The sequence below is a fragment of the Plodia interpunctella genome, chromosome Z (genome assembly GCF_027563975.2).
Source record: "Plodia interpunctella isolate USDA-ARS_2022_Savannah chromosome Z, ilPloInte3.2, whole genome shotgun sequence".
Taxonomy (NCBI): Eukaryota; Metazoa; Arthropoda; class Insecta; order Lepidoptera; family Pyralidae; genus Plodia; species Plodia interpunctella.
In genome coordinates this window covers 2845574-2865095 of record NC_071324.2, presented here as the reverse complement: position 1 = coordinate 2865095, position 19522 = coordinate 2845574, and the positions used below count along the sequence as shown (strand labels likewise).

Genomic DNA, 19522 nt, shown 5'->3' with positions numbered 1-19522 from the left:
CGCGATGCCGGCTCCGAATATACAAAATGCGACAGTCTACTGAAACTGTGACGTGGTAGTAGCCACGATGGCAGGAACTGGCTGTAAACAAATAAAAAATGTGATGAAACGATAAAAAAATATAGTGATGAGCGGCTCCGTGTTGATGGAAGCCACCAGCTCATCCACCGTCGAGGAAGATTGTTACACGTAAGAATTATATTTTTAATTGTTTTTTTTTTATTTGGTGTAAACTCTTGTAAATATTTATTATTATACTAATTTTTTTTATATTTATTTTATCTACCATTTACTTATTAGATTTAACCTAAAATCGATAATCATATCAGCTGGTGAACGTCTGGATGGCCTTGGACTCACAAATTAATGTTACGGCATTCCGATCTAATTCTTTACCTCGTCTTTTCCTGAATTGGTTTCATTTTGAAGCCAAACTTTCCTAGCCTCCCTTCTTCCTTTTACCCCTATCGGCTTTGCTCGTGTAAAAACGTAATAAATTATACCTTCCTTAGGAATCACGCTAACTATTAAAACCGCATGAAAATCCGTGCAGTAGTTTCGCGAACAAGACAGAGAGACGTGGCAGATTACTTTGTATTTTACAATAAGTAAGCATAAGATACGGCTTTGTTGTGTTTAAACGTTTTATGCTCCAAATAATTGAATAATTGAAATATTATTTATTTCAATAACACTGTAGTTATAAAGCATACCTACTGCAAAATGTAAGTAGTGTTCGTAAATCGATACTGCCCTTGGAATTGCGCCTACGTTAGACTTCGAAGGTCTTACTGAAAACTTTATTATATTAATTATCATTAGAAGATAACCTTGATGGTCCTACTTATAACGTTAGTACGGTCAACAGCACATCAACGCACAAAAATTCATTGCAAAATCGCCAATATTATCGCGCCGCGTGCCGCCGCCGTAGAGGTGCATGAAGGGTAACTTGATGTGCTGTTGACTGTACATATTAGGTAACGAACAACTCGCAATGTGTATGTTCGGGTGGAATCTTTTATATATATAGAATTATTTTGAAAGCAGGTCTTCTACCGATTGAGCTGAAATTCTGAACACGCGTTTAGTTTGGATGCCAATGCATTATTATGATAAGCATGACCAGATGGTATATCAGGAATGGCTTTCGATGTGGGAACTCCTCAACGGTTTACTGCACGGACATGATTTTTTTGTAGCGCGTCAAATGCAATAAGATCGGAAAAATACTTATTTCGTTATGTATTTATATAGGTTTAAAATGAATGAATAAAATGTTTATTCACTTGACACATTATAAAAATAAATGTACTAATTACATATTACAAAAATAATTACTAATTACATAGTAAAAATAGGAAAATGACCTTATAGGTAATATAATAAAAGCTTAATTGCATTCGCTCTCTGCCTCTCAACTTACATCGCTACTAAAATCCAATTACAATTTGTAATAGGCGCTGCAAAAGTCTGTTTACTGTCTCGTTACGTTATAGTGTTACTTTTAGCTTAATAAATTATACTTTCCAGGCAAATTTATCACGCGCTTGGTTCCGCCCTAGAATATGACCATACCTTCTCTTGCACGTCGTATGAGGCTACTATGGGGCCTTAACAAATGATAATCAATAGCATTCCCGGGGTGGGCTGAAGTCAGGCAGGCAGACGATTGTAGAATCACAGCCGAATTTGTTTTTTAAATTTGGTTTTTTCTTCGCTAACCCAAGACTTCGTGGCGTCGCAGACCCGTATGCAGCCGAGAACACGTGATGACGAAGGAGAGATAAGGAAAATACATGACGAATTATATTATTCGCCTTTTTGGCGTATTTGCACGACGCCTTTATAATAAACGAACAATCTTTTGATGTTGTTAATTAGCACCTACGTAAAGGATCTTAAATGGAAGCCTTTGAAGCATTGTTACATATTCGAATTTAAACACAATGTATGTAAACACTTGCTTGTTACGAATGTAAACACTTGAAAACATTCACGTTTAGAATTACAAGTTTTTTTTTTTACAAAAATGTAATTTTTGACACAAGCTTTGTATTGTCATCAGTGAACTCTTGTGGCATTCAACGCCTGACAAAAAACCCAGATCCGTGATGTAAGCCGTTGAGGATTTCTCTCGTTGGGGGCCAATCCTGGGTGCACCATCAGAAACTGAAGCGACGTGGGAAATTTAAATTCTGTAGGACAATTGGAAATAGGATAAATATAACTTGCAAGATTTGGTTACAGACAACGGGATAGGCTATAGCGTTGCCGCAATAAAGTACGTTTATTAGGTACGCAAAATTATTATTCGTCCGTCCTTTGTTCTCAAAAATGTACGTGAAATTCGATATTTCATGCATAAAACAAATGGAGTAAATTTGGAATAGATCACAGGGGAGTTCAACATATTGCAGGATGTCTGTGCACTTGTAAAATACAATTGCACAGACATCCTGACAACATACGACCCACATTTGAATTGTACGCCAATGTATAAAAAATCATTTTCACAACTATTTATTTTATTAAAAAGAACGTGCTCATTCTCGTCTGTCAGTTTTACCTATATAAAAATCGAACGGTGCTTCGTTGCCAACCATCAAGGTACTATCAATCGACATTACAAGGCAATCAAAATAGGTATATCTATCGGGTTAGTATTAGTTACTATTACTGACAAAGTTTTAAACAATGCGACGAAAGTAGAAAAAAAAATACCAACAGGGCGGGTCTATACAGGATGACTTTTTATACATTTGCAATATTTTGTCTACATGCTCAGTCCATGATTCTGACAAGTTTTAGTATGAGAGTAACTTCGAAATCGCGAAAAAGAAAAATCTGCTGTTCTATACAAAATTAAATAAGTAAGTACCTACTTAGTTGTGGAAAATGTATGGATCAGCTGTTTTTTCGCAATTTCAACTTTGCTTCCATACGAAAAGTTGTTCAGTACCAGCGACAGACGGCATGTATAGATAAAATAATGCCAATGCATAGGAAATCAGCTGAATGCAGCTGATTTTTTTTCGCTATTTCGAGTTACTCCCATACTAAAAGTTGTTCAGAATCATGGACTGAGCATGTAGACCAAAAATATTGCCAATATATAAAAAGTCATCCTGTAGAAAAAGCCACCATGTAGGCGCCTATATATTTATATAGGCCTATTGATATTAAACGGGTATCTACCCATAACATATTGCGTTACCATGTCGTGATTTAGCGCAGCCTAGGAAAGGGGTTTCTATTAAAAATCTATAACGTAGTTATCATGATTGGATCACCGCATCGCATCGCCCATGCGATAATAAAGTAAGTACATTACTGCCTTGTTTACCGTACTAGAGTGATCTATTTTAACAGGACTGATATATATGCCTGTGGATCGAAAGGTCCTAGGTTCGAATCCTACTCGTGCCACATGAGTTTGTATACCAATTTGACTCCACCATTTGCTTCCGGTGAAGGAAAACATCGTGAGGAAACCTGTATTGGAGATAGCAATAACATAACAGGCATAACCATTCCATTAATAGTGCTAAGTTATTGTGTGTGTTTCATTTCACGACCCACCGCCTCGAGGAATACGATTAAGAAGAAGATTTGTACTTACGTTACGAATAAAGCTGTAATTTATTTATTTTTTATTTTATTTCTTAAGTTTCTGAAGTAAACCATGCAGAATCCGCTATAGTTTCGGCATGTCTGTCCGTCTGTCATTGGCTTTACTAATAATAATTAAGTGTTGGAGCTAGAAAAGAATAAAGTAGTCATAATAACCTGCAGAAAAAATACTTATTTCAACTCCTCCTCTCCACCAAAAGTTGAATTATTATTTATCCCGATTATCGCATTGTGTGTCTGTCATTTGATAGGTCTTTAAAAATATTATCAGTGTCGATAAACAGTTTTTTTTACATGTTAAACATGTAACGTTTCAATATTGCCCGAACTATTTATTTGAATTTCATCGCCAAACCATAGCATCATGTAGTAACATACCTAACACAGTGCCATCTATTAGGCGTGAATGCATTGCAATTTAACCCTACTTATTTTAAAGAGAACTCCGTTTTGGGGGCTTTGGACAAAAATGGGGGCAGACATAGACACCCTCCTGACGCCACAACATAGATAAGCTTCTACGAATAACAGATTAACTTAATAAAAGTACGTAAACAACATGTTTTGGTATTGGTTAGAAATGTGGATAAAACTAGACAAAAGTAGCTAGTGGTTTCATCAAACTTGTGTCGAACAATACGTAGGGTTATAATGAGGTCACAGCTTGTACTCTAGCACAAAATATGTTCGTGACAACGTGGCACAGTCGGAGAGTCTGGCGTTGCTAGGCGACCCGGGTGAGCGGCGTGCGACCCGGGTGTATATTGGTTTTAATAAATGAAATAATGACTGTGCGACAACTGTGATGTGTGGTCCGGATCCCGTCTTATGAGGGTTTTAGCGTAGAAGATAGGCAACAATGTATTTTCCATAGAGGGTTGACGTCAGGAAGGTGGTTGTAAAATCAAAGCTGTATCTTCATACTATTTAGGTTTATATTTTACGCTGATCCCGAGCTTTAGGCTGACAGACAGTCTCTCAGAGGAACACTCGGGTTCCTCTGAGAGACTGTTCGGCTCGGCTAAAAATAAAAATCTCCGGTCAGGGCTCCGGTCTGATTTGTGCCCCGGAGAATGGTATCAAACCCTCCGGTAGCTACGCCGCTTTCTGCTGAGAGCCCTCCGCCCGAGAGTGGCCTAATTATGCAGCCATGTAGGAAACGTAACTCCCCGACGGCAGTGGTGTGCTTATTTCCTTGCCTGCGTTAATGAGTTTCTGAAGTATGAGAGTTGTTATAATACTTATTCTAAATTAAACATCAGAGGGGTTAGTGCAGGTGGTAGTTGCATTTCAACCAATCACATTGCGCCGTTGTGACGCAACGACAACTACACTGCAGTGATTGGTTCGCTGCGTCTCACTTCGAATCGACTGTGAGAAGTGAAATGCAAACCCGCACTTCGCCCGATCGAAATGTGTGAGAGGTAAAGATATATTTCAAACTCTTCCTCATCCTTCCGTCATCCCTTTTTCATCCCTCGACAGTTGACTTTGTCACCTCGAACTTCAACTGGAGGATATGGAGTTTCCAGGGTGAGAATCACATGCTTCGGACGGAGTAATTTCATATTAGTGCAGATTGAATTTCTGTTTATAGAAACATGATTTACTAGTTGCGCACCGGGGCTTCGCTCCCGGAAAAATTTCGGGTGAAAAAGTACCTTTAAACTTTTGCATTTATAATATTAATAGGACAAAGTAACCAATCCGAAGTGTTTTATGTGAAAATAAATAGATAAATTATGTATGTAAGGTATGTATGTTTGTTATCTTTCACGCAAAATCTACTGCACCGATTGTTATGAATTTTGGCCCACGGGTAGAACATAACAAGGAATAACACATAGGGTACTTTTTATCCTGAAATTCACACGGGCGCGGCTAGTATTTTATAACATGAAAGACGAAGACAATGAAACCAATTGAGATAGCTACAAATGTCTCCCTCAGGCGTGTCCACGCCAGACTCAATATAAAAATTCACGTCATAAACATTTTGATATTCTTATTTTTTATTTGGCTCAGGCATATTTGTGAGTATAATCTGAATCACAACCCGAGGTATCGGCTTCGACACATAATTCATATGTGATTTTCGTCAATTCATTTTGAAATTCAAATTAACCGTTCGGCAGCCGGGCCCTCCTTCGATAGTCAGAAAAAAAAGGAATTTGTACCTACCCGCGTTGTCCTTGACAGTACTGAGTCCCCAGTAACCCACTGGCCGTGTTTTTACCATAAGTTTAGAAGAAAAAAAATATTATGTCTATGATTTTAAAACGGCGCGGCGTGCGTGGTGGTTTTGAGGAATTTGCACTGAGACTGCTGATTTTGTTCTACGTTTTTCCGATGATGACAAAACGTCTCCATGTTATATCTGGAAATTGATTATCTACTTGGAATCTCCGAAATCTGACCTTGAACTTGATATCAGATCGAGTTTGACTGAAATGCCAAGATGCCCGGCGTACTTTCCGTACGCAGGCAACTTTCCGTACGCACAGTGAGCTAAGACATAAGGATTTTTTAATTCACGCTTTCGTGTGCCTTTAAATATTACTATTACTAAGTACTTATTATTACAATTGTTTAGTAGATATAAATCGATACCTAAGTAGTATTATTAGTAATTTCTTTATACATATTTTCATACGTATACAAACGTTTGTTTTAGGGAAATTTGAAGTAGCTGTGTATCTCTCTGTCTGTTCGTGTACCTCCCAAACGGATTGACCTATTTTGATCTAGTTTTTTGATAGCCATTAGACAAATAGGTTTCAAAAATATATTTCTATTAAGGGCCCTTCCCAGTTTCGCGCGGGTAAAAACAAACCTAAACATTCATCAGGAATCACACTACCTATTGGTAAAAACCGCATGAAAATCCGTGCAATAGTTTTTGAGTTTACCGCCAACAGACAGACGCGGCAAAGAAAATGTTTTATAAAATGTAAGGATTTTACAAGTTTAGTTAAAATTCACGGCAGACAGTTCGGTTTCACATGAAGTTTACTTTGTAGTCTCAAGTCGAATTCGAGGTATTTGCATAGTATAAGTAAAAACTTGTAAATGAAATGTATGAGTCTGACTTAAGTGACGTTTACAAGAACCGTATGTAAAAATGAACTCACTCACTACCTACCGACATGACAGTCAATCACTACCCCCTTCCTCCCACTTTGAATATTTATGCTAAACTAGATGCACCCCGCGGTTATCCGCGTAATTATTTAAAAAAAATACTTACATTTTTATCCATAGTATCCATAGCGCCATCTACTTTATAAAGCGCCATTGGCTATCAGAGTTTCTGACCAAATAATCGCTTTGCCTAGTCGTTTCAGCGTGAAAAAGTAATGAAATATACTCACACACTTTTGCTTTATAATCTGCGTATTATAGCTACGTAAAATACCCAATTAGTTTAATTTTTATTATTCCATTTCAGATTTAAAGAAGAGCCGACATCGCCAGGTTCTTCTGGTAAGTATATTTTTTAATTTATTTCTTAACTATTCATTCATTCCCAGGGATTCCCTCATGTAGGAATTACATGATAAAATGTACCAGTTTGAATAATCAAGAGCAAAAATCTTCTCATGAATTCCAAATTCAAAAGTACAAGTAGATCACTTTTTGGCGTCAAATTTTAACTGATTTGAATGTCAATTGACAAATGTGGGTATCATGTTGCGAATTTTCCCTGTGTTATATTGTGAATGTAGTAAAGTCATTGTGTGTGTTAAAATTTACATAATGGTCACGACCCTCAGCCATGTGTAATAAGAAAGTTGCTATAAAAAAAACTCCATATCTCCTAATCGCAGTATAAATATATAGCTCTCGTTCCGGTCTTATGTGGGAAAGATCTGACACAGTTCCTTATGAACTGTGATTACAGTCGTGTAGAAAATAAAGTTTTTTATTTTTACAAAATTGTCATTTCTGCCACAAATAGTTTTTGTCGTCAGAGAGATCTTGTTTTATTCAACGTGTGACAAAAAACATGACCGTACAGTACACCTTTAAGGAGTTCTCTTGTTGGGTTCGATCCTGGGTACACTATCAAGTCATGCTTATCATGATAACACATTGTCGTGGAAACTGAAGCGATGTGGAAGTTGAGGTGAAAAACTATTACTGACAAAGATAGGTGAAAAATGTAGTTCGTTCTTCTTCTTCTATGGGTGCCTCTCCAGCTAGTGAAGGTCAGCGATTAGCATGGTGAAGTCCTTCTTGTCCTTAGCTCGGCGGAACAGCTCAGCTGCGCTCGCTATCCCGGTGCATTCTCGGATGTTCCGCAGCCAAGATATTTTCCTTCCTCCAACCTTTCTCTTCCCAGCAACTTTACCCATCATTATTAGTTGTAGGAGGTTGTAATGTTGATGCCTAAGACAACGAGACTTTACGACGTTTTACAGTGGACATGAGTGTGCGTTCTTGGCCAATTCGCTGTAAGACTCTGTCATTGGTCACTTTCAGTAGTTCGTTAAAAATCTGTAGTCTAACCTGTACTTATATACTGTAAATATTTATTCTGTGCTTCATTATATTGATACAGGTTTTCAGAATGCACATGTCATGCTTGACTGCACCAGCTGCATTAGCTTGTATAGGTACTGTGATCGCTTGAGCGTAATTTCCAGTAGATTGGACATTTCGGACTATCGGCTGCATGTCTAGTTGTGCATATTTAACTCTATGTCAAGGAAATAGCGGCAGAATTTGCAGTGATGTTGTATAGCTTGATGTGCTGTTCACGGTATATTGCAGAATATAGTTCAAGCCCACAGAGGCTCACTGATATAGGCCATATTGGATTTTTTTTATTTCACCTGACCGGTTCAAAGTACAGTCACGTGCGATACCTAATATATACACAAGGTTTTTATTCGATTGTTACAAAGTTTATAATCGAATGCACTTGTGCAACTGAGTCTATCATAAATGAATACTTACTTATGTTATACTGATACTGATGTTATATTTTATATTGTAGCAACATTTTTTTGTCAAAGAAACCAACATCGATTAACTAGATCATTTAATCTATAAAACAAAAAAAGCGGTCAGTGATTAAAAGTAAAAAATAATAATTTCGCAAACAAAACAAATACTTCCAAAAGTTTGCACGAAATAAAATAATTAATTTTAAAATAAAATCCACTAACGATCTTTTAGACATAGCAAAAAATGTAACGTTGCTATATGCGTGAAATAAAAACAAATCTCAAACTTTAAATAGAATGTAATATAATTCGTATTTACAATACATCTTACGCATAAGATAAAAAAAAACATGGCGTGTCTACGATATGTGCAGTACCATGAAAGAATAATTTAGCACAGATAGCTGTGTGGCGTAGTTAAAGCTATAATATTAATAAGTATAAATTTCTTCTGTCCCCCAGTATGTAATTTAATAAAATTCTTTTCTCAGGGCTCAATTTTCAAATTTTTGTTACAAAACACCTATTTAAGTACCTATGAAGTGGTAAGATGTACGGTACCTTGAGTAGATCATTCAAGCGAAGTTTCAAGTTATACACTGTAATGCCTGCTATACACTATCGGTGAAAAGTTTGCCTAATTTCACGGCTTCGACATACATTACTGGATTGTCTTTGTGGTAAAAAAAGCTCACATATACAAACTACGCAATGTTCATACATTCGCATCTGTCTGGCTTCAGCGATAATGTGTAGCCGTCGCAACGAATACGATAACCTTCTAACGAGCACCTTTTTTGGAAATGCTTTGTTATTTTTGAAAATTTCTTATTCCATTCTGAACGCCGATAAGCGATTGACGAATGTCACACATGTCGAATCGAAAGCGATAAAAATCCGCCAACGACAACAGCAGGTTTAAATACGCCCGCGGGAACAACGGGTGATGAAGTGTGTAACGGTGTGTTAGTTATATTACAGGTCGAAGAGGAATACTACCTTTTGAAGTTGGTACAATGCACTATGTACGCAGTTTGAGCATCGCGTGATCGACTATATCTCACTAACTCACAACACTACCCATCGCATATACGCATTAGCAATTTTGTTCATTTCCCTCGATGGTAAAAAAAATATTCTTCATTATTCAGTTTACGGATGAAGATGCACGTTTGCTTTCAATTGTTGTACTAAATGAATGAGACGGTGACGTCGATGTTTTAGTATTTATTTGTAAACTATCTCTCTCTGCGGCTCTAGGTTTCATTCTCGGATGTGACGCGAAGCTAAGGCCCGAGTAAATATAAATACTTACCTGTCAGCTGTCAAGTTTTCTCGTACGACATCCGAATAATCAATTCTCATATTCACTTGCCACAAATAAGTACTTATTTAATTTATGAAAATTACTTGCCACAAATAAGTATTAAATTTATGAAAATTAAGTGTTTCACTTAATTACTATAATGAACAAGGCTTTATTTCCGCGTATATAAACAGCACAGGACGAGGAATAGGCGGTTTGTAGAAACGCCGATAGGTTAATTTATGGGATGGCTGCCTTTTATTATTAGCTTTTATTGTTATGATAGCACCGTTTTCGATCCTCTCTTCCAATAATAAGCATAATACAATAATAATATATTTAAAACAAACAATATTCATATTCGTATTTCAAATGTTACACAAATCATCTTTGAAATTCACGGCGTATGAAAATTGAAAGCCTAGGAAAAGGGCATTTGCTAATTCAGTGTCTAATCTTAGTTATCTGCGAATCTCAGAAGACAGCTTGTCCTCCTCTGTAATGGTACTGCTTTGCAAAACCTTCCCAGCGTGACGACAATAGATTTCCAACCATAAAGGTAGTACAGTAGAGATTAAATTGATTTGAAGCCGAGAGGAAACACGTTTGATTAGATGCTAACATTCTCATGTAGATGGTTTCGACCGAGTTTCGTCTTTAGGTGCAATTATTTAGGGTGTATAATGGTGCGCTGGGAGGCTTCTAACAACGATGGCGGGGTCAGCGCCCTGCGCTAAGGTTTGCTTCCTGAGCACAGCCACCAGGTTTTTGCTCAGCGTGCATCTTGCTCGCGCGCAGGCACTCAATCCTCTGTTATTAGATTTTACGACTGGCAATAGTAGGAAGATGGCGACGCAGAGATTAGTTACTTAAACTAAATACTTGAAGTATTATATAATCTGTGGCAAAACTAAAAGTTAAATATTTCGCCCTTTACTCTGCCAGTTGTTGATTAATGATGTGAACTATTTCATTGGTCGGTATAACTGGCAGTTTAAATTCAAAAAGCAGTATTTTTTTATCTAGCTTGTGGATATTGTGGTCTTCTAGAAGAAGACCGAGAAGGAGATGGCGGGACGATATAGACAAATCCCTACCAAAATGGCCCGAGTTCACAATAGGAAGACACGTGCGTAAGATAAAATATTATAATAAAGTATTGTCTTTAAAATTATAATTTAAAAAAAAATAACTACTTACTTTTTCATATGGAAAACCAACTAGAGGAAGTCTCGTCGGTTGCGGGGCTTACCATCATCTCTTAACGCGATCCACTTTACGACCTAAACTGAACTGAATCAACTTAATTTTTAGTATGCGAGTAATGCGATTCATTTTAGGTGCCTAAATTGAACTGAGTTGCATTGGAATCGTTCTGTAAAAGTTGATGGTAGGCCTGCTGGCCTCGGATGATGCTAACCTAACAATAACCACACCGACTTAGACACCGTTTCCATACGAACTTAAGACCAATTACTTGAATAAAGAGTTAGATTTTTGATGAAATATTTTTCTCCATTTTCATCCACTTTAAAATGTATGCGGTTTACAATTTACTTAATGTACGTTACAATTTCTAGGTAATAAGTTATGTTATTTTGTAGCCTGTGTTTGTGGCCAACATATACACGACATTTTCTTAAACCCATATTTTCCATGCAATAATAGTTCACTTCAATAATTGTGTAACTAGATATTGTGAGATAACACAGCTGTAACGAAGGGTTGTAACATTCATAATTACAGGTATGCACTGAAGGCCGTGTGAAATTCAATAGAAAAAACAGGAACGCGGACACTAGGCTTCAACCACAGGAATTGGAACTATTTTTAAAATTCAAATCCTATCATAAAAAGTAACCCTGAATATGCGAAGATAACCATGAAATTGGTAGCTACTCCTACAAGGTACCTACTAATTCATATGCGACAGATGCAGAAAAAGCGGGCTAATAATCAAGTAGATAATCGAGATTTTTGTTGCCCGATTTGACGACTAAGCCATGACACTCATTGTTAAATATTACATGATATTTTTTACACAACAATTGGTCTTTGAGGTGAGCCAAGTGGTGCAATTTTCCTTAAAAATGCAACATAGCAAGAAAGTTGCAATCAGGTCAGAACATCGTATATTAAACATTCATCGGTGCCATAGTGCCGATAGATGCCGATCGATAGGCCACTATCGATAGAGTTTATCGATACATATTACGGCAATCCTAAAAGAAAGTGTGCCTAATATGACGAACTATGAAATAGATACAGGGCGGCAGCGAGTTATCAATAAATGTGTAAAAACAGTGATATTATTAGTTTGATATAGAACAGACACACACAAAAGTATGTGTCTGTTAAAATAATCAAGCTTGCAAATTCCAAAAGAAAGAAAGATGAGAAAAAAGAAAGGAAGTTATTTAAAATTATTTTATAATATCGATATAGTATCTATAGGTGATATACATGTTTGCGATAAACTTTAATGTTGTTCGAATGGTAGATGTGGGTTGTGTATTTTACAAGTAAGCATTTAAAAATACATCACTCATTGCATAAAATAAGAATAACATTGAACAAAGTAAAATAGAACACAGGTTTGCGTGATCTATGTGGGATAATACCATATACATATCCTATCTCAACCACTGATGATATCTCGTAATCATGTCAAGTCTTGTGTCTGTGATGACTGTAGATGATTTAAATTAAGAACACTCGATAAAATAAACAAAAACCATCGATAGTTCAGCAACACTATGATGCACTCGTACAGTCAACAGCAAGTCAAGTCAAGCAACCTTGCATCTTGCATGTATTTCTACGGCGTGGTAATAAAGGCGATATTGCAATGAATTCGAGTTGCTTGTTGTTGTATGTTTACGTCAACTCGCAACCTCGCATTATAAAACTATTCACATACAATTTCTGTATAGGAATATATGAGTATAATAAATTATAAGTACTTTTACCAATGGATAATTAATATCCATCTTGCAGTGCCTATTATATTTATATATATTTTCTCTCTCTCTCGTTAATCTCTATCTCTCACCCGGTTTCATTCCAGTTGTGACACAAGACCGCGGTCTGCGCAATTTCCCTTTCGGTTTTGGATGCGGCTGTCATTTTACTGCTGCTATCTCGCTTCAACCCTCTTTGATAATGATATTGTTGCTTGTAGGCTGTCAAGGCTTTATATCCATTAGTTCGTCATGCGACCTCCGCGGATGTGATCAAATTCCAGGGCAGGAACCATACGCCATTTAGATATAAATATTATAGCAATTAGAGATATGCCCCATTGCTCAGTCGTGCTTCTTGGCGACGATGTAGCTCCGTTGTTTTCCTATATATTTTAATACTGACGTACGTCGAAACTCCATACAATTTCCACGTTGTTTTGCGTTGATACGTCAACGACGGAAGACATTGCTGAGCAATGCTGAGCCATTGCTCAACGGAACTGAAGTAATAACTTCAGTGATCCCAAAGTGAATGTGCCTCTGAAACGAGACTAAATAAAAACATTTTACTTAACTTAACAGGCTTTCATACTCAGCCACTCCGTCTGAAAATGAAAATTAATCCAACAGTATGAACCAAAACGGTGAATATATAAAAGCCAGCGCCACAGTAGCGCGGTTATGTGCGACAATCGTCACCCACAGAATTCAGAAAACATAGAAGTGTCAACAGGAAGTTGATTCCCGCTACTGGATCTGTGGATATAGGTACTCATACATAATATAAAAATAAGTCTGAGCGATAAGCTCAAAAACTACGGGACGTATTTTTTACGGTTTTCACCATTAGATAGTGTGATTCCTGAGTAAGGTTTGAGGGTACTTATTATGGTTTTACCAGAGCGAAGCCACGTCGAGCCGCTAGTTTTGGTATGTGTTGCAAATTTATCATGTTAACAAATGACGGATTTATACGACAATACATTACTAAATTATTTGTTGATTTGATTCGTCACCGTTAAATGCAACAAGATATTCCTGTTGTGAGTGCTTATGTCAAAAATTACATAGGGCTTATTTCATTTTCCGTTCGGAAAGTAGCGGAGCTATGGCGAAAACGCTTACTCCACTCGTCTGCCTAAGCCCCGCGTATCATCACACAATTTTTATTAGTTGCTTTTGCTTCGTGGTTGCTGTAAACGTAGTTTGTATGCAGCAGTCTTTTTAATAAGATAATAATAGTAATTGGCATTTCTGTTGCCTAAATATTCTTAGCTCTGGTGGTCTTAAGCGTCACACACTTCGTCTGGAAAATGATACGAATTACAAATTGGAGCTTGATATTCAATAAGTTATTAAGGTTCCAACCCCGTTTTATATATAACACCGTTATCTGTTATTTTATCATTTTCGTGCGTGCAAAATTAATTTAACCTAAATTAATTAACTTCTTGCACTTTACAAACAATAGATTTTGTTGGTCAATCATAGTTGATTTTTTTTTATAAAGCAGATAATTTACAATATTATATTAAATTGGCCATATAGACCGGACAAAGAAGTTATTTAGAAAATAAAGTGGAGGGTAGCTATTCGCCTGAAAGATGGACGACTGGCGGATACACGACTTATACAATTTTCAGCAGCAGTGACCGGAAATCAGTCAAATAGGGTGGAATGACAGGATCGAAATTTAAAAAAGCTATGCTAAAACTATACTATAGTTTTTTTTTTATGTTAAAATAGATTTATTTAAGATATTTCACAGATCACAATGCCGCGAAGATGTAAAGTTAGTTGGAAAGTACAAGAAAAAAAATTGTAAAAATAACTCAACCGTCGTGAAAAAATTAAAATCAAACACTTAACTTTAGACCAGTGGCAAATTTTTTGTTCAAAAATCCAACATTAGAAAATGTGGATATTGAGTTTTCCCAACAAAATGTATACACAAATAACAACACTGTATTTTTTCTGTTTTAAAAAGAGCCAATAGAAAAAAAATATAATTATATAACTGGACTCAACGTCCATATTATCCTTTCTCTGTAACTTGCGAAAAACATGGCATTGGTACTGCAAATTTTATTTATAGCGTTCCTTATGTACATCTCTGATAAGGTGGTCCAAGGCACGCGTCAGCAACACGCATAAATGCCTACTTAATTAGACAAAAAATGGAATACTGAATCCAAAACTCTCACTGGTCGGTGCGCGGGCGCACGTATTGTTTTTTTTCTTAGGCTAAGCTTGAGGCTAAGGAAAGCTTAGTGTTCGGTTCGTGGCGAGCGAGGCCGGACGCGACGCGACGCCCGCGCTCGGTGGATATGTGTGGAATATGGACGTCTGGAGTTGCCGCCCGCCCGCATGCGTCCGCGCACCTCAGCCGCTTGCCATAGAGCCCTGCGAAGATTTCGCGCTAACATTCTTTGATAGCAAGGAAGCGCCTGCGCCGCCAAAACAAGGTGTGTTATTATGTAATGTAACGTATGCTCGCTCGGTAAGTTGCTTGCGATTTGCGACGCGTCCGCGATTACTAATGATGCGGCTAAGTACATATTCTGTATAATTTGCGATGGACCTTCGAGCCGGATGGATTGTGATTATTTATTTTGCAGTTTTGAGAAAAGTTTCATTTGATAACCGAGAATCTTTTTCAAACCTTTAATCGTTGTCAATTTTAAACAAATCACAAGTAATTAAATTATAAAGTGCTTTTTTATTTACCGTTACATTTTCTTTGCTTTTAGGCGGGGTTTTCATGAAAGAAGTAACTGTTACTATTGTTGTTCAATATTAAATATAAGCTCATTTAATTTTGTACAACTCCGAAGGTACTTGTTTATGTTGTCTGATTGATGAATGATAAAAATATATGGATTTCCAGATTTTCGTCGCTGATATAAATTGATGATTTAAATCAATTTATCTTTTTCTGTTTAATTTGTAACGTTACATTGGTTTGTTTTATTCTATAACTTTTTCGTTCCACAATTAGGTTAAATAATCGCCAGCGTGAATTTGTGACTTCAACTTGCTATGCTTAACTTATTTATGTTTGACATAAAAAATAAATTGCCCTTAAATAAAGTATTACGGTTTAATAAAGGTTGAAGTTATTTGACTTAAATATGTTATTTGAATTTAGTCAATTCGTCGTCGGTACGTTTAAAGACAAATGTAGTTCGATTTTGTTATGAAACATAATATAAATGTTTATAGTTACACCCAAATAACTCTTCAGGTCTTTTTATATTGGCGCCCGAAGGAAAGACCCCCAATAAAATTTATAATGATTTTTTTAAAATCTCTTATAATTTTGACTGCTTACTAAAAATGTTCTACACGCGAACGAAGTCGCGGGCATCAGCTAGTTATGTAATAAAATTATAACTTATATGTAGGGTGAATACTGCTCTGACAGACCATTAATCAGAGCCATGCCCCATTGTCCAGGCGCGCTCCGTTGTTTTGAAGTCTGTCGACAGACAACGCAGAAATTGTACGAAATTACGACGTACGTCAACGCATGTCAGTGTTAAAACTTATAAAAAATAACGGAGCTACAATGTGCTGCGTCATCGGAACGGACCACGGCTGACCAATGGGGCATAGCTCTAAATCGAATAGGAAAACAATTTCGTCTGAATAAACAAAATGAATGGTTTCTGAATCCCAATTGATTGCGATAGTATTGGTACATTTCAAATTAAGTATGACGTAACTAGCTGCATTAGAAATTTTTTCCGTTTTATATTTTACCGGGATTTTTTAATACAAAAAGTAGTTAAGTTCGACCACTGACCAGACCACTGTGACAGACGGATACGGACATTGGTTCCGGCGGATATGTGTTTTTGGCTGAAGGTGCTCGAAAACCGAACAACGGTCTAGCACACCGTACCACCAGCAATAGCTGTGGTGGTCCACTGGTTAAGACCGTCCGCCTGTCATCAAAAGGTCCCAAATTCGAAACCTAGTCGCGCCACATGAGTTTGTATATCAATCTGACTCGTGTACTTGTAGTAGTTTCGTAGACCACTACTAGCTTCCGTTGAAGGAAAACATCGTGAGGAAACCTGCACACTTGTTGACACATTAGGCTTAGCTTAATAAAATCTGAAACATTCAGGTCCGAACCGACGCGAAAACAATTACATAGATATTTATCCTTTTTTATTTTATATAATTAGAAAGTACACGCTACAATAAACAATTTAGATCAAAGTAAAAAATAAATAATTTTTATAAACTAATATTATATAGATGCAATTAATTGTAAATCATGCTCTTCCGGACTACATAAGTTTTTTCAACATTTTCTACTTTGTTGATCAACGGTTCCTGACTATTTTTGCAGTACCTAGTAAGACCATGGAATTAGTAGATACTCCGTCGAAGTACTTACTAAATCCATGAGTAAGACCCACCAATACGCATTGGGCTCACGTGATACAAATATGCAATTTATAAAACATTATAATGTCAAATTCAGAAACCGACATTTTTTATATAGACGAATGTGCGTCACTAGACAAACTGTGATTTTTCTTCACAACAATCAACAATACATTGACCAGACATAAATGTATTAAATATACATTTTCACATAGACCACTTTACCCACGCGTGGGTCCAGAGTGATGGTCTACATAATATATAATATAGATCTATCATCGCGCAGAAAATAGGTTTATGTCCATCATTTTCCTTTTTTTATTACCAAAACGCGTGGGCTAACGATCTTTATGGGAATAAATTGAGCAAAAACACATCATCTCTGGCTTCTGGATGTTACACATAAGATGTGGCTTCTTATTTGTTTATCTAATAAATAAAATTCTCGTACTTACCACACTCGTCCGAAACGGCTGGAACGATTTTGATGAAATTTAGAATAAATTGAAAAATATGGAAATCAAACCTTATAGATAACATAACTTTGTTAGAAATCTAAACTGTGCTAAAATTTTTATGTTTTTGCAAGCCTTTATTATTAGATATTCTTAGTTGCACAAATGCAATTAAACTCGATGCGCTTCAAATCTTGCAAGTTAAATTTCACCTACCAAGTACCTCTTGTACCACAGAGTTACAATTTTTCACGTCGCCTCAGGTTCCATGATATAGACTACTAGATGTTGACCGAGGCTTCGCTCCCGTGGGAATTTTGAGATAAAATATAGCCTATATCAATCTTGGATAATGTACCTTTCTAATGGTGAAAGAATTTTGGAAATCGGTTCGGTAATTTCGGAGATTATCCGCCTCAAACATACAAACTCACAAACACTTAACTCTTTACAATAAAAGTATAGATTATGATAAGCATACCCAGGGCTGGCTCAAACTTCTCAACCGCTTTCTGTGCGTTATTTTTGTTCTATGTTCTCTATGAGGAAAATAAAAACTTGAGGTAAAACCGTCATTTTTTGGATACATGGAATGAGTACTAGAGTAAGTGTATGTAACACTTACGGAATACTATACATACGGAAACTAAGTTTAGTGTATGTGAGGCATGGCGCTTTAAGTTCCGTTAGGAATGTACTGTGTTGTGACGTCATAATGGGCCGAGCGAAGCCATGCGTGAATATAATGTTTGGTTTTGCTAATTTTGTTATGTTCACCATTTGGAAATGTTAAGATATTTTTGAATTATTTTTAACTTTTAATTGCAAATAGCCGCCGCCTCAGTGTTTGACATTGAATTAGAATTTGAAAATATATATTCTATTTTTTATTTTTTTATATACCTATTTAAATATAATTCTCTAAAGACGATAACGAGAAATAATCGAATATTGGTGTGTGTCATATTTAAAAAACGATAAGGCATAAAATAAAAGTACTAATTGAACAATATGATTTCAGAGTAAGAGTTAGTTGAAGCGGTGGTGGTGTAGTGGTTAAAACTGTAAACCGAAAGGTCCGAGGTTCGAATCTTCTCGTGCCTCGTGAGTTTGTATACCAATCTGACTCATCTGACCTGCTTTCGGTGAAGGAAAACATCGTGAGGAAATCTGCATTCTAGTCGATAATTTATCATCTAGTGTGTGAAATGGGAAGGCAATGGCAAACTACTCAATTAATATGGCCAAGAAAGTTCCATTAATGTGTGTTTCATTCCACTTTATGACTACGACCGTCAGCCATGAGGAATAGAACTGAAGGAGTGGCCAGCGTAAAAAAGCTCTTACCACAGCGAAGCTTCTATAACATTTCAAAAAAATTCTCTCAAATAAACTTTTTAACAGTTTCGAAACCACTAGTAGTACAGTCAACACCACATCAACCTACCCGAATTCATTGCAAACTCGCCGCTATTACCACGCTATCGAGGTTCATGCAGGGTAACTTGATGTGCTGTTTTCTGTACACGTTGGAAATACAATATGGTCCGCTAAGAACAGAAGCTGCTGTATTAAGATGGTTATTGTTATGAACTCAATTTACTGATCTCGGCAGCAACTACTTGAAACTGAGGTTCAGCTGAGCTTAAGTTTATAAACTTGAACTGTACCGAAGGTACTTATATATTGTGCTGCCCTGACAGGCTTCATGGAGCCAAACGTCCCGCAAATTGTGGGTTTCTGATCGGGAGGATACTGGAAAGACGGGACGGGACGGGATCTTGTGGGTTGCAGGATGCTAAAAGTCCCGCTTTTTGG

General features: G+C 36.7%; 1 protein-coding gene across 2 annotated transcripts in view; it reads left to right on the top strand.

Moving 5' to 3' along the window:
• The window catches only part of LOC128683067 (ecdysone-induced protein 78C-like), a 55197-nt gene continuing 35675 nt past the window's right edge, over positions 1 to 19522 (top strand). Inside the window, exons 1-2 of one of the 2 annotated variants that reach the window (XM_053768284.1) lie at positions 1 to 189; positions 7082 to 7116. In XM_053768284.1, coding sequence (XP_053624259.1) covers positions 128 to 189; positions 7082 to 7116 — 97 coding nt within the window. In that variant the 5' untranslated portion in view covers positions 1 to 127. Of the gene's footprint in view, positions 190 to 7081; positions 7117 to 15121; positions 15317 to 19522 lie in introns of those variants that run through there. The other variant, XM_053768283.2, reaches the window with a different exon arrangement.